At 36.7% G+C, this 17,453-nt stretch overlaps 1 protein-coding gene across 5 annotated transcripts in view; it reads right to left on the bottom strand.

Moving 5' to 3' along the window:
* Positions 1 to 17,453, bottom strand: part of LOC133646968 (calcium-dependent secretion activator 2-like) — a 133,510-nt gene that overhangs the window by 100,842 nt on the left and 15,215 nt on the right. For all 5 annotated transcript variants that reach the window (XM_062042956.1, XM_062042955.1, XM_062042953.1 and 2 more), the window contains exon 3: positions 8,698 to 8,799. In XM_062042956.1, coding sequence (XP_061898940.1) covers positions 8,698 to 8,799 — 102 coding nt within the window. The remainder of the gene's footprint in view (positions 1 to 8,697; positions 8,800 to 17,453) is intronic.

Here is a 17,453-nt window from a genome sequence, read left to right on the forward strand (position 1 = left end):
CAACTTCAGATCTTGTTGTCAATTCTAAGTTTTTTTTCTCTTTAAACTTTTTTTTATTTTTATTTTTTTTAAATGTGTTCGTTTTTTGCCCTATTTGTCAAATAAAATTTTATTGAAAAATATGTTTAAAAATTTCATATTATTGTTTAGGGCCGCAACAACTAATCGATTAAAATCGATTATAAAAATAGTTGCCGATTAATTTAGTAATCGATTCGTTGGATCTATGCTATGCGCATAGGCAAATTTTTATTCTATTATTTTATTTTATTTTTTTATAAACCTTTATTTATAAACTGCAATATTTACAAATAGCTGAGAAACAATAATGAAAATAAGTATGGTGCCAGTATGTTGTTTTTTTCCCAATAAAATACTGGAAAGGATAGAAATGTAGTTCGTCTCTTTTATCCGATTATTAATCGATTAATCGAAGCAATAATCGACAGATTAATCGATTATCAAATTAGTTGTTAGTTGCAGCCCTATCATTGTTAATATTTATTGTCAAATCTCTAGAATAACTTTAAGTGTATCGATACAAAGTAAAACTACATTTTTATGTTTTATGCCCTTTGCCCCCCCAAAAAACCCCAGATTTTTTAATGGCAAACACACAAAATATGCAATATTTTCCCCCAAAAAATTTTCAGAGTGGAATATTTGATGTGAAGTCATTGGAGCCTAAAATAGGTCAATAATTCATAACAACATAGATTTCGATTCATTATTACTTTTTGAGCAAAGACAGTTTTAAAAATAAAAGCCCACTAAACATCTTGGGGATCCAAAAGGGTCCCACTCATAAAAGTGTTATACACTCATAAATAGGTCATACACTTTTTTATTTTTATTTTACTTTTTTACTTTAAACACTGAAGTCTCTAGATCAACTTCAGATCTTGTCGTCAATTCTACGTTTTTTTTTCTATTTAAACTTTTTTAATGTTTTAATTTTTTTAAATGTGTTTGTTTTATGCCCTATTTGTCAAATAAAATTTTCTTGAAAAATAAGTTTAAAAATTTCATATATTATTGTTATTATTTATTGTTAAATCTCTAGAATAACTTTAAGTCTATCTGCCAATATAAAGTAAAACTACATGTTTAATGTTCTATGCCCTTTTCCCAAAGAAACCCTGTTTTTTAAATGGAAAACACACAAAATATGCAATATTTTCCCCAAAAAATATTTCAGAGTGTAATATTTGATATGAAGTAATTGGAGCCTAAAATATGTCCATAATTCATAACAACATAGATTTTGATTTATTATTATTTTTTGAGCAAAGACTGTTTTAAAAATAAAACTTCTTGGGGATCCAAAGGGTGCCACTCATAAAAGTGTTAAAAATAAGTCATACACCTTTTTTTTTTATTTTTTACTTCAAACACTTAAGTCTCGAGATCAACTTCAGATCTATCCATAGCTTCTAAGTTTTTATAATTTTTTTTGTGTTTCCTTTTTTTTTAATGTGTTAGTTTTTTGCCCTTTTTGTAAAAAAAAAAAAAAGTGTTGGAAAAGCTGTTAAAAAAGGTTATATACTATTATTATTTACATTTTTTATTCACTGCAAAAAGTCAGTGTTCAAAAACAAGAAAAAAAATTACAAAAATTAGGGGTATTTTATTTGAACTGAGCAAAATTATCTGCCAATAGAACAAGAAACTTCAGCTTGTCAAGACTTTCCAAAACAAGTCAAATCAGCTAACCTCAATGAACCCAAAAATACCTTAAAATAAGTATATTCTCACTAATAACAAGTGAACTTTTCTTGGTAGAAAAAAAGAGACCTTTTTGCTCAATATGTTGAAAAATATTCTTAAATGAAGTAAATGCTAGGGCCATTATCTTGACATAATGATATGGGCTCGGCATCATGATTTTTTTTTTTCATGCTTGAAGTAAGAAATTATTACTTTAAAAAAGTAGTTTTATACTTGTGAGTGTTAATGACACAGCTTTGCAACAGTTGATATTCTAGTTTCAAGCATGTTTTACTCAATATAGGTCATCAAATCTCAGCAACAAGCTGTAATATCTTACTGAGATCATTTAGGACCAAAACCCTTAAAACAAGTAAAACACTCTAACATAAAATCTGCTTAGTGAGAATAATTATCTAATCAGACAGAAAATAAGCAAATATCACCCTTATTTGAGATATTTAATCTTACTTAGATTTCAGTTTTTGCAGTGTTGTTAAATCTCTACAACAACTTTACGTCTGTCGATATAAAGTAAACCTAAATGTTTTTAAATTGCCCTTAAAGGCCTACTGAAAGCCACTACTACCGACCACGCAGTCTGATAGTTTATATATCAATGATGAAATCTTAACATTGCAATACATGCCAATACGGCCGGGTTAACTTATAGAGTGCAATTTTAAATTTCCCGCGAAACTTCCGGTTGAAAACGTCTATGTATGATGACGTATGCGCGTGACGTCACTGGTTGAACCGGAAGTATTGGGACACCATTGAATCCAATACAAAAAGCTCTGTTTTCATCTCAAAATTCCACAGTATTCTGGACATCTGTGATGGTGAATCTTTTGCAATTTGTTTAATGAACAATGAAGACTGCAAAGAAGAAAGTTGTAGGTGGGATCGGTGTATTAGCGGCTGGCTGCAGCAACACAACCAGGAGGACTTTGACTTGTATAGCAGACGCGCTAGCCGACGCTAGCCGCCGATCGCATCTATGACCGGGTGAAGTCCTTCGTCGCTCCGTCGATCACTGGAACGCAGGGTGTTGATGAGCAGATGAGGGCTGGCTGGCGTAGGTGGATAGCTAATGTTTTTAGCATAGCTCTGTGAGGTCCCGTAGCTAAGTTAGCTTCAATGGCGTCGTTAGCAACAGCATTGTTAAGTTTCGCCAGGCTGGAAAGCATTAACCGTGTATTTACATGTCCACGGTTTAATAGTATTGTTGATCTTCTGTCTATCCTTCCAGTCAGGGATTTATTTATTTTGTTTCTATCTGCATTTGAGCCCGATGCTATCACGTTAGCTCAGTAGCTAAAGAGCTTCGCCGATGTATTGTCGTGGAGATAAAAGTCACTGTGAATGTCCATTTCGCGTTCTCGACTCTCATTTTCAAGAGGATATAGTATCCGAGGTGGTTTAAAATACAAATCCGTGATCCACAATAGAAAAAGGAGAAAGTGTGGAATCCAATGAACCCTTGTACCTAAGTTACGGTCAGAGCGAAAAAAGATACGTCCTGCACTGCACTCTAGTCCTTCACTCTCACGTTCCTCATCCACAAATCTTTCATCCTCGCTCAAATTAATGGGGTAATCGTCGCTTTCTCGGTCCGAATCTCTCTCGCTGCATTGTAAACAATGGGGAATTGTGAGGAGTCCTTCCTCCGGTGACGTCACGCTACTTCCGGTACAGGCAAGGCTTTTTTTTTATCAGCGACCAAAAGTTGCAAACTTTATCGTCGTTGTTCTCTACTAAATCCTTTCAGCAAAAATATGGCAATATTGCGAAATGATCAAGTATGACACATAGAATGGATCTGCTATCCCCGTTTAAATAAAAAAAAATCATTTCAGTAGGCCTTTAAGAAACTCTGTTTTTTAATGTTAAACACACAATAGATGCAATATTTTCCTAAAAAAATATTTCAGAGTGGAATATTTGATGTGAAGTAATTGGAGCCTTAAACAAGTCAATAATTTAGAACTACATTGATTTTGATTAATTAATATATTTTGAGTAATGACAGTTTTAAAGAAAAGCATGGCTTTATTATTAGTCATCGTTGCAACTTTTTATCGTTACATTTCACCTTTTATTTAGTATTTTAAAATGCGCTGTGGGCCGCGCCCTCTACACTGGCACTGCTTGTATTAGCGTTTCTTAATGAGTGAAAGGCAACAGGAAGTGACGCCATGAAAAAGAAGGCATGGCTGTAATTTTAGTGTGCCAGTATCGATACTTTTGACAACCCTGCATGATCCTGAAGGATACAGTCATTGATATCAAAAAGAAGATGAATGAGAGCGATCCGCAGTCATCAAAACAAACGCTCCTCTCCTCCACATCATTCAGCCACCTCCTCTTAGCCCCCCCCCCCCCCCCTCCAAGGGGGCCCCAGATGGAGGGCCCCTCTCAAGCGTGGAGGGTTTAAAGGGCCTGCTCCGACAAGACGCTTAATGGGCGCCGCTCTATTCAGCCGAGTGGCGCTCAAGGTCTGGAGGCTGCCGCTTTCACGCCGCGCTGACAAAGCCTCGGCGTGGCGTTCACACGTGCACGCACGCAGCCGGCTCGCACGTCCTGCACCTGCTAAAGCGGGGAGGGGGGTACCCAGAATGCCTTGCTGCGCTTCCGCGCGGTCAAAAAGAGCAAAGGGTGGTGATGCAGCTAATTAATTACGACAATTAAGACATTGTCTCGTTAACGTTACGATGACTTTGCAATCTCCGAGTACAGTAAACATCATGCACTAATACTAGTACTAGTAGTAGTACTAGTACTAGTATGTCAGTATTTGCTTCACAGTTTTAAAGAATAATACATTTTATTTTATTTTCTGTCTGATAAGATCATTCTTCTCACTAAGCAGATTTTATGTTAGAGTGTTTTACTTGTTTTAAGGGTTTTGGTCCTAAATGATCTCAGTAAGATATTACAGCTTGTTGCTGAGATTTGATGACCTATATTGAGTAAAACATGCTTGAAACTAGAATATCAAGTGTTGCAAAGCTGTGTCATCAACACTCACACGTATAAAACTACTTTTTTAAAGTAACAATTTCTTATTTCAAGCATGAAAAAAAAAAATCATGATTTTGACATAATTGTGTCTCATAATTAAAACAGATGACAGCCAAATGGACTTTTGCTGTTTTATTTCCAATGAAACAATAGAAAATACGTACTCATATAGTAGTACAGTTGGCACAGTACAGTAAACTGACAGTTAATATTTAAACATTTAACATGTGACATTTCTAACAATTTTGAACAGAAAAGGTTCATGCACATTCAGATAAATTCTTCAAAATTACAATTAAAATTAAAGCTGCAAGCAGCGATGGACGGCACCGACTTTGACGGCACATAAAATCCAAACCGGAGCAGTAATTAAAACTCTTTCATCAACTTTTAATCAGAAGGGTTCCATCTCTCTCCTGTGCTAGTTTGAAGCCGACACGACAAACGCGCTCAGAGGAGATAATGTTTGAAAAAAGGTGGCTGGTTTTTACAAAACTTTTGTTTTGAAGGGGGAATTGCAAACTTCCTGTTGATTTTTGCTGGGGGTTGTCAGTCAATGAAATCTAGGTCTAAGTGAGACCTACATAGAGGTTTTTGTTTCATGTCTCTACGACATTCCTACTGGAAGTTACAGGTAGTTTTGTCTGTGTTTTCTTCCTGGGAGCAGTTTTGTCTTCCAAGCCGGCGCTAGAGCGCAATTTTGAGTTTGGTTTTTTTTTTTTTTTTTAATTAGATCGCAATTTTTGCCAGTCCTGATGTGTGTGTCCAGTTTGATGAGTTTTGAAGCATGTTAAGGGGGTCAAATTATAGCTCAAAGAGGCAAAGGTGACTGTTTTTACAAAACTTTTGTTTTGAAGGGGGAATTGCAAACTCCCTGTTGATTTTTGCTGAAGGATGTCAGTGTATGAAATCTAGGTCTAAGTGAGACCTACATAGAGGTTTTTTTTTCATGTCTCTACGACATTCCTACTGGACGTTACAGGCAGTTTTGTCTGTGTTTTCTTCCTAGGGGACGCTAGAGCGCAATTTTGAGTTTTGGGGCTAGGTTTTTTGATTAGATCGCAATTTTTGACAGTCCTGATGTGTGTGTCCAGTTTGGTGAGTTTTGAAGCATGTTAAGGGGGTCAAGTTATAGCTCAAAGAGGCAAAGGTGACTGTTTTTACAAAACGTTTGTTTTGAAGGGGGAATTGCAAACTTCCTGTTGATTTTTGCTGAAGGATGTCAGTGTATGAAATCTAGGTCTAAGTGAGACCTACATAGAGGTTTTTGTTTCATGTCTCTACGACATTCCTACTGGACGTTACAGGCAGTTTTGTCTGTGTTTTCTTCCTAGGGGACGCTAGAGCGCAATTTTGAGTTTGGGGGTGTTTTTTTTAATTTTTTATTAGATCGCAATTTTTGCCAGTCCTGATGTGTGTGTCTAGTTTGATGAGTTTTGAAGCATGTTAAGGGGGTCAAATTATAGCTCAAAGAGGCAAAGGTGACTGTTTTTACAAAACGTTTGTTTTGAGGGGGGAATTGCAAACTTCCTGTTGATTTTTGCTGAAGGATGTCAGTGTATGAAATCTAGGTCTAAGTGAGACCTACGTAGAGGTTTTGGTTTCATGTCTCTACGACATTCCTACTGGACGTTACAGGCAGTTTTGTCTGTGTTTTCTTCTTAGGGGACGCTAGAGCGCAATTTTGAGTTTGGGGGTGTTTTTTTAAAATTTTTATTAGATCGCAATTTTTGCCAGTCCTGATGTGTGTGTCCAGTTTGATGAGTTTTGAAGCATGTTAAGGGGGTCAAATTTTAGCTCAAAGAGGCAAAGGTGACTGTTTTTACAAAACTTTTGTTTTGAAGGGGGAATTGCAAACTTCCTGTTGATTTTTGCTGAAGGATGTCAGTGTATGAAATCTAGGTCTAAGTGAGACCTACATAGAGGTTTTGGTTTCATGTCTCTACGACATTCCTACTGGACGTTACAGGCAGTTTTGTCTGTGTTTTCTTCTTAGGGGACGCTAGAGCGCAATTTTGAGTTTGGGGTGTTTTTTTTTTTTTTTTAAATTACATCGCAATTTTTGCCAGTCCTGATGTGTGTGTCCAGTTTGATGAGTTTTGAAGCATGTTAATGGGGTCAAATTATAGCTCAAAGAGGCAAAGGTGACTGTTTTTACAAAACTTTTGTTTTGAAGGGGGAATTGCAAACTTCCTGTTGATTTTTGCTGAAGGATGTCAGTGTATGAAATCTAGGTCTAAGTGAGACCTACATAGAGGTTTTTGTTTCATGTCTCTACGACATTCCTACTGGACGTTACAGGCAGTTTTGTCTGTGTTTTCTTCCTAGGGGACGCTAGAGCGCAATTTTGAGTTTGGGGGTGTTTTTTTTAATTTTTTTATTAGATCGCAATTTTTGCCAGTCCTGATGTGTGTGTCCAGTTTGATGAGTTTTGAAGCATGTTAAGGGGGTCAAATTATAGCTCAAAGAGGCAAAGGTGACTGTTTTTACAAAACTTTTGTTTTGAAGGGGGAATTGCAAACTTCCTGTTGATTTTTGCTGAAGGATGTCAGTGTATGAAATCTAGGTCTAAGTGAGACCTACATAGAGGTTTTGGTTTCATGTCTCTACGACATTCCTACTGGACGTTACAGGCAGTTTTGTCTGTGTTTTCTTCTTAGGGGGCGCTAGAGCGCAATTTTGAGTTTTGGGGCTAGGTTTTTTGATTAGATCGCAATTTTTGCCAGTCCTGATGTGTGTGTCAAATATGGTGAGTTTTGAAGCATGTTAAGGGGGTCAAATTACAGCTCAAAGAGGCGGCGGTATAATAATAACAAAACCTTACAAATACAGTAGGGTTCTCTGTCCCAAAGGGACATTCGGTCCCTAAAAATTTGGGCCGGGGGCCGGGCTGTAAATATATATGCGCACTAATTGACTGAAAGAGCACGCACTTGGCGCGATGATGTCATGTTATCGATGGAAAAATTTATTTTTAGACGGCTAGGAAACCCCGAGAGTAACAAGATGTTGCCTTGTTGCCTTTCCATTAAGAACAATAAATTAGTTTTTAGTATAAGTTTGTTGGTTTCAAGAAACGTAATGCCGAGCGCATATCATTATGTCAAAATAATGGCACTAGCATTTACTTCATTTAAGAATGTTTTTCAACATATTAAGCAAAAAGGTCTCTTTTTTTTTCTACCAAGAAAAGTGCACTTGTTATTAGTGAGAATATACTTATTTTAAGGTATTTTTGGGTTCATTGAGGTTAGCTAATTTGACTTATTTTGGAAAGTCTTGACAAGCCGAATTTTCTTGTTCTATTGGCAGATAATTTTGCTTAGTTTAAATAAAATACCCCTCATTTTTGTATTTTTTTTCCTTGTTTTTGAACACTGACTTTTTGCAGTGTAGAAGTACTGATGCCGTAGTAGTTGAAATATTACAAATATTTAAATGTGCATCATGTTTTATTAAAGTAAGTAAATGATGCTTTAAAAAAGCTGAACAATATTATTCTTCAAATGGTTTCATGTCAAACATTTTTGTAAATATTCAAAGTAAATCATTCAACTTATTTATACTACAATTACTCAAAGTATTTACGAGTATAAAAATGATTATTAATGAATGCATTCATTTTATTGAATATAATTGTGTTTTTCCTAGTAATTCACCAACACCGCTAATACTATCATTAGTAGTATTCTACTCTGTAGCAGGATGTCACATATTAGCAAACATAGAAGTACTATGCAATATTAATAAGTAGCAAAACCAGTAGTGTATTAGTTAGAATAGCAGTAGTGTTGTGTGTACTACTACTAGCAGTGAAGTAGTATTAGTAAGAGTAATAGTAATAGTGAGTATACATGCATAGTGGTAGTACTAGCAGTGTAATATAATATAACTGCAACAAGTAAACATGTATGCACGAGCAGTACCAGTACTATTATTGGTGATAGTACAGGTGTACTTTCCTACCTAAAGTGTGTAATCTGCTTCTCCAGAAGAAGCAGCAGTCGACTTCTGACGCCTTCAAACGTCTCCTTCTCCTCCATCGTCACCGCGCCCATGCCGTCAGGTCTGTGTCGAGTACACACAAGTACTCCTTAAAATACTGCATGAACATTTATCTTTCACATGTCGTCAGGACCTCGACTTAAACAAGTTGAAAAACGTATTGGGGTGTTACCATTTAGTGGTCAATTGTACGGAATATGTACTTCACTGTGCAACCTACTAATAAAAGTCTCAATCAATCAATCAATCAGTCTGTGTCGAGTACACACAAGTACTCTTTAAAATACTGCATGTACATTTATCATTCACATTGCTGTCAAAGGTGATAAAAAAAAGGAAGGAGATAAAAAAAGAAGATGATAAAGGGAGGAGGTTAAAAAAAGATATAAAAGAAGATAAAACGTATGGAATTAAAACGGAAGGATATAGAAAGAAAGGAGATACAAAAGGAAGAAGATAAAAAAGAAAGGAAACAAAAAAGGAGGTAAAAAAGAAAGATTAAAAAGGAAGGAGTTAAAAAAGGAGATAAAAGGAAAGATCTACAAAGAAAGAAGATAGGAAGGTAATACAGGAAGGAGATTAAATAAATTAAATTTAAAAAAAGGAGATGAAAAGAAAGGGGCTAAAACAGTAGATGATAAAAAAGAAAGGAGTTAAAAAGAAAGATAAAAAGAAGTAAAAAGAAAGGAGATAAAAAAGAAGATGATAAAAAAGAAAAAAGATAAAAAGAAGGAAATAAAGGAATGAGATTAAAAGAAAGATAAAAAGGAAGTAAGTAAAAATTATGGAGAAAAAATAAAAAATAAAATAAAATATAGGAAAAATAAAAACGAAGGAAATAAAAAAGGAAGGAGGTTAAAAAGGAAGGAGATAAAAAGGAAGGAAATAAAAAGAAAGATAAACAAGGAAGTAAGTAAAAAGGAAGGAGATAAAGGAAGGAGGTTCAAAAAAGAAGGAGATAAGAAGAAGATGAAAAAAGAAGGAGATAAGGGGAGGAGGTTAAAAAAAGACATAAAAGAAGATAAAACTTATGGAATTAAAACAGAAGGATATGGAAAGAAAGGAGATACAAAAGGAAGAAGATAAAAAAGAAAGGAAACAAAAAAGGAGATAAAAAAGAAAGATTAAATAGGAAGGAGTTAAAAAAAGGAGTTAAAATGAAAGAAGATAGGAAGGTAATAAAGGAGATTAAAGAAATTAAATAAAAAAAGGAGATGAAAAGAAAGGGGATAAAACAGAAGACAATAAAAAAGAAAGGAGATAAAAAGAAAGGTAGAAAATAAAGGATATTTAATTAAGGAAGGAGATACAAAAAAGGAGATAAAAAGGAAGGAGGTTAAAAGAAAGAAGGAAGTAAAAAGAAAGGAGATAAAAAAGAAGAAGATGAAAAAAGAAAGAAGATAAAAGGAAGGAGATTAAAAGAAAGATAAAAAGGAAGTAAATAAAAATAATGGAGGAAAAAAAAGAAAAACAATTAAAATATAGGAAAGATAAAAACGAAGGAAATAAAAAAGCAAGGAGGTTTAAAAGAAAGGAGATAAACAAGGAAGGAAATAAAGGAAGGAGATTAAAAGAAAGATAAACAAGGAAGTACATAAAAAGGAAGGAGATAAAGGAAGGAGGTTCAAAAAGGAAGGAGATAAAGAAGATAATGAAAAAAGGAGGTTAAAAAGGAAGAAGATAAAAAAGGAAGGAGATAAAAAGGAAGGAGATTAAAAGAAAGATAAAAAAGGAAGTACGTAAAAAGGAAGGAGGTTCAAAGAGGAAGGAGACAAAGAAAATGGTGAAAAAAGGAGGTTAAAAAGGAAGAAGATAAAAAAGGGAGGTTAAAAGGAAGGAGATAAAGGAAGGATGTTCAAAAAGGAAGGAGATAAGGAAGAAGATGAAAAAAGGAGGTTACAAAGGAAGAAGATAAAAAGGGAAGGAGGTTAAAAAGGAAGGAAATAAAGGAATGAAATAAAAAAAAAATAAAAAAGGAAGTAGGTAAAAAGAAAGAAGATAAAAAAAAGAAGAAGAAGATGAAAAACGAAGGCGATAAAAAGGGAAGAGGATAGAAAAGGAGGTTTTGTGTGATGCAGCCTTGACTTAGTTGCTGATAGTGAAAGAAAACATCAAGTTGTGTTAAGAAGCAATCAACTTGTGTGTTTGCATCCTCGCCTCATCAAAGTTCCTCCTCGCCTCATCCTGACATCTTGAATGTCTGCTCCGTCACACATCCATCACACCACCTCCACTACATAGTCTGCTCCTCCACACATCCATCACACCACCTCCACTACATAGTCTGCTCCTCCACACATCCATCACACCACCTCCACTACATAGTCTGCTCCTCCACACATCCATCACACCACCTCCACTATATAGTCTGCTCCTCCACACATCCATCACACCACCTCCACTACATAGTCTGCTCCTCCACACATCCATCACACCACCTCCACTACATAGTCTGCTCCTCCACACATCCATCACACCACCTCCACTACATAGTCTGCTCCTCCACACATCCATCACACCACCTCCACTACATAGTCTGCTCCTCCACACATCCATCACACCACCTCCACTACATAGTCTGCTCCTCCACACATCCATCACACCACCTCCACTACATAGTCTGCTCCTCCACACATCCATCACACCACCTCCACTACATAGTCTGCTCCTCCACACATCCATCACACCACCTCCACTACATAGTCTGCTCCGCCACACATCCATCACACCACCTCCACTACATAGTCTGCTCCTCCACACATCCATCACACCACCTCCACTACATAGTCTGCTCCTCCACACATCCATCACACCACCTCCACTACATAGTCTGCTCCTCCACACATCCATCACACCACCTCCACTACATAGTCTGCTCCTCCACACATCCATCACACCACCTCCACTGCATAGTCTGCTCCTCCACACATCCATCACACCACCTCCACTACATAGTCTGCTCCTCCACACATCCATCACACCACCTCCACTACATAGTCTGCTCCTCCACACATCCATCACACCACCTCCACTACATAGTCTGCTCCTCCACACATCCATCACACCACCTCCACTACATAGTCTGCTCCTCCACACATCCATCACACCACCTCCACTACATAGTCTGCTCCTCCACACATCCATCACACCACCTCCACTACATAGTCTGCTCCTCCACACATCCATCACACCACCTCCACTACATAGTCTGCTCCTCCACACATCCATCACACCACCTCCACTACATAGTTTGCTCCTCCACACATCCATCACACCACCTCCACTACAGTCTTCTCCTCCACACATCCATCACACCACCTCCACTACATAGTCTGCTCCTCCACACATCCATCACACCACCTCCACTACATAGTCTGCTCCTCCACACATCCATCACACCACCTCCACTACATAGTCTGCTCCTCCACACATCCATCACACCACCTCCACTACATAGTCTGCTCCTCCACACATCCATCACACCACCTCCACTACATAGTCTGCTCCTCCACACATCCATCACACCACCTCCACTACATAGTCTGCTCCTCCACACATCCATCACACCACCTCCACTACATAGTCTGCTCCTCCACACATCCATCACACCACCTCCACTACAGTCTTCTCCTCCACACATCCATCACACCACCTCCACTACATAGTCTGCTCCTCCACACATCCATCACACCACCTCCACTACATAGTCTGCTCCTCCACACATCCATCACACCACCTCCACTACATAGTCTGCTCCTCCACACATCCATCACACCACCTCCACTACATAGTCTGCTCCTCCACACATCCATCACACCACCTCCACTACATAGTAGACATTTACACTCAAATGATTGAAGTCATCATCAATTCATCAATCAAACACTGAATGATCACCCAATTTACTTTGAGCCCACATGCTCCGCACCTGTGGATGCTTACCTGAAATGTGTGTTGTTATACACCACTGATCATATCAATAACACACCACTGATAATATCAATAATACATCACTGATCATATCAATAATACACCACTGATCATATCAATAATACATCACTGATCATATCAATAATACTAAAGTGGTCATATCAATAATACCCAAGTGGTCATATCAATATAACTTAAGTGGTCAGATCAATAATACATCACCGATCATATCCATAATACTTAAGTGCTTATATCAATAATATTTAAGTGGTCATATCAATATTACATCACCGATCATATCAATAATACTTAAGTGGGCATATCAATAATACATCACCAATCATATCAATAATACTTAGTGATCATATCAATAATACTTAAGTGATCATATCAATAATACTTAAGTGATCAAATCAATAATATGAAAGTGATCCCATCAATAATATGACAGTGATCATATCCATAATACTTAAGTGATCATATCAATAATACTTAAATGACCATGTCAATAATACTTAAGTGGTCATATCAATAATACTTAAGTGATCATATCCATAATACTTAAGTGATCATATCAATAATACTTAAGTGGTCATATCAATAATACTTAAGTGGTCATATCAATAATACTTAAGTGATCATATCCATAATACTTAAGTGATCATATCAATAATACTTAAGTGGTCATATCAATAATACTTAAAATGACCATATCAATAATACTTAAATGACCATATCAATAATACATCAATATTCAGTGCTTGACTTTCACTTCAAAATTAATCCCCATTGGACTCTTGACAAAATTATTAAGTTATGAGCACATTATATTTGGTAAAAAAACATGACAGTGTGAAAATAAAATTACATTTGTGTAAATAATGTGTATGTGTGTGTGTATAAAAAATATATATGATATATACACACACACATTTATATACAATTATATTTATATATAGACATATTCATATATATTTATATATAGGCATATTCATATATATATATATATTAGGGCTGCAACAACTAATCGATTAAAATCGATTATAAAAATAGTTGGCGATTAATTTAGTCATCGATTCGTTGGATCCATGCTATGCGCAGAGGCAATTTTTATTTATTATTTTTTTAAATAAACCTTTATTTATAAACTGCAACATGTACAAACAGCTGAGAAACAATAATCAAAAAAGTATGGTGCCAGTATGCTGGTTTTTTTCAATAAAATACTGGAAAGGATAGAAATGTAGTTTGTCTCTTTTATCCGATTATTAATCGATTAATCGAAACAATAATCAAAGATTAATCGATTATCAAATTAATCGTTAGTTGCAGCCCTAATATATATATATATATAAACTAATAATTTAACTATATAATTAAAAAACTACAACTGCTAATATATTATATATTATTATTAGTTTATTTTTTGTTACTTTATTATTTATATGATTCACGTGTTCATATATAAATGTACTTGGATATAATACAAACAAAACATTTACATTGCATATATTATCCATATTTATTTATATTTTATTATATACTAATTTTATTGTATTTACTTATTTAAATAATTGTATTGTTATACTGTAATATTGATCATTTCAGTTAATTGACTATAGTATTATATATCACAAATAATATAATTTTTTTCTGCTGATTCTGTTTTAGTCACAATAGAGCTAGCAAATAAATAATGTGCTGTTCATACGTCTACAAAGGTCAACTTTTAAAATCAATTGGGGATCCAATACTGGGGAAAAAAGTAAACATGTCAAATCTCCTAAATATGATGAATTAAGAGTACAACAATAACAGGAAGTGCATGCATTTAATGCTCACACGCCATCCTTCAATCATCACATTTTCCTGAGCATTAAGTTGACACTGACATGTTGACCTTTGACCCTTTGAATGTAAAAGGTCACCATGGCCTTTGACCTCCTCTTCGCCCCAAAAACCAAATCAGTTCCAGTCCGAGCGTGAACATTCGCACTGAGTTTGAGGGCAAGATGGCTCAAGGCGTCGACGCCACGCTTTGATGAGCATCCGGACCAACAACAAACTCTCCTATTTCTTGGCCAGTCTTCGGTTTTGACGGACTTTGGCCATTTTGTGACCTACTTAAACCTTGGACTTGTGGACAGTCCAGTAGGCCACCGTCAGCTGGACACTCAACTACAAACCCATTTTCCATATTAGTTGGGAAATTGTGTTAGATGTAAATATAAACGGAATACAATGATTTGTAAATCATTTTCAACCCATATTCAGTTGAATATGCTACAAAGACAACATATTTGATGTTCAAACTGATAAACTTTTTTTTTTGTTTTGCAAATAATCATTAGCTTTAGAATTTGATGCCAGCAACACGTGACAAAGAAGTTGGGAAAGGTGGCAATAAATACTGATAAAGTTGAGGAATGCTCATCAAACACTTATTTGGAACATCCCACAGGTGTGCAGGCAAATTGGGAACAGGTGGGTGCCATGATTGGGTATAAAAACAGCTTCCCAAAAAATGCTCAGTCTTTCACAAGAAAGGATGGGGCGAGGGTCACCCCTTTGTCCACAACTGCGTGAGCAAATAGTCAAACAGTTTAAGAACAACATTTCTCAAAGTGCAATTGCAAGAAATTTAGGGATTTCAACATCTACGGTCCATAATATCATCAAAAGGTTTAGAGAATCTGGACAAATCACTCCACGTAAGCGGCATGGCCGGAACCCAACATTGAATGACCGTGACCTTCGATCCCTCAGACGGCACTGTATCAAAAACCGACATCAATCTCTAAAGGATATCACCACATGGGCTCAGGAACACTTCAGAAACCCACTGTCACTAAATACAGTTTGTCGCTACATCTGTAAGTGCAAGTTAAAGCTCTACTATGCAAAGCGAAAGCCATTTATCAACAACACCCAGAAACGCCGCCGGCTTCTCTGGGCCCGAGATCATCTAAGATGGACTCATGCAAAGTGGAAAAGTGTTCTGTGGTCTGACGAGTCCACATTTCAAATTGTTTTTGGAAATATTCGACATCGTGTCATCCGGACCAAAGGGGAAGCGAACCATCCAGACTGTTATCGACGCAAAGTTGAAAAGCCAGCATCTGTGATGGTATGGGGGTGCATTAGTGCCCAAGGCATGGGTATGTTACACATCTGTGAAGGCACCATTAATGCTGAAAGGTACATACAGGTTTTGGAACAACATATGCTGCCATCTAAGCGCCGTCTTTTTCATGGACGCCCCTGCTTATTTCAGCAAGACAATGCCAAGCCACATTCGGCACGTGTTACAACAGCGTGGCTTCGTAAAAAAAGAGTGCGGGTACTTTCCTGGCCCGCCTGCAGTCCAGACCTGTCTCCCATTGAAAATGTGTGGCGCATTATGAAGCCTAAAATACCACAGCGGAGACCCCCGACTGTTGAACGACTGAAGCTCTACATAAAACAAGAATGGGAAAGAATTCCACTTTCAAAGCTTCAACAATTAGTTTCCTCAGTTCCCAAACGTTTACTGAGTGTTGTTAAAAGGAAAGGCCATGTAACACAGTGGTGAACATGCCCTTTCCCAACTACTTTAGCACGTGTTGCAGTCATGAAATTCTAAGTTAATTATTATTTGCAAAAAAAAAATAAAGTTTATGAGTTTGAATATTAAATATGTTGTCTTTGTAGTGCATTCAACTGAATATGGCTTGAAAAGGATTTGCAAATCATTGTATTCCGTTTATATTTACATCTAACACAATTTCCCAACACACATACACACAAGTCTTAGACAGATTGCTTTACACGTACACAACTATGATTAGGCACACAACTCTTAGACACAGATTGCTTCACACACACACACACACACACACACACACACACACACACACACACACACACACACACACACACACACACACACACACACACACACACACACACACACACACACACACACACACACACACACACACACACACACAAGTCTTAGACAGATTGCTTTACACATACACAACTATGATTACGCAGACACAACTCTTAGACACAGATTGCTTTACACATGCACAACTATGATTACGGACACACAACTCTTAGACACAGATTGCTTTACACACACACACCTGATAGGCAAACACAACTATGATTACGCAGACACAACTCTTAGACACAGATTGCTTTACACGTACACACACACACACACACCTGATAAGCAAACACAACGATGATTACGCAGACACAACTCTTAGACACAGATTGCTTTACACATACACAACCATGATTAGGCACACACAACTCTTAGACACAGATTGCTTTACACACACACACACACAAACACACACACCTGATACGCAAACACAACTATGATTACGCAGACACAACTCTTAGACACAGACTGCTTTACACATGCACTACTATGATTACGCACACACAACTCTTAGACACAGATTGCTTTACACGTACACACACACGCACGCACACACACCTGATACGCAAACACAACGATGATTACGCAGACACAGATTGCTTTACACATACACAACCATGATTAGGCACACACAACTCTTAGACACAGATTGTTTTACATACACACACAAACACACACACCTGATACGCAAACACAACTATGATTACGCAGACACAACTCTTAGACAGACTGCTTTACACATGCACTACTATGAATACGCACACACAACTCTTAGACACAGATTGCTTTACACACACACGCACACACACACACCTGATACGCAAACACAACGATGATTACGCAGACACAGATTGCT

This window comes from Entelurus aequoreus, linkage group LG03, assembly GCF_033978785.1.
Source record: "Entelurus aequoreus isolate RoL-2023_Sb linkage group LG03, RoL_Eaeq_v1.1, whole genome shotgun sequence".
NCBI classification, from domain to species: Eukaryota; Metazoa; Chordata; class Actinopteri; order Syngnathiformes; family Syngnathidae; genus Entelurus; species Entelurus aequoreus.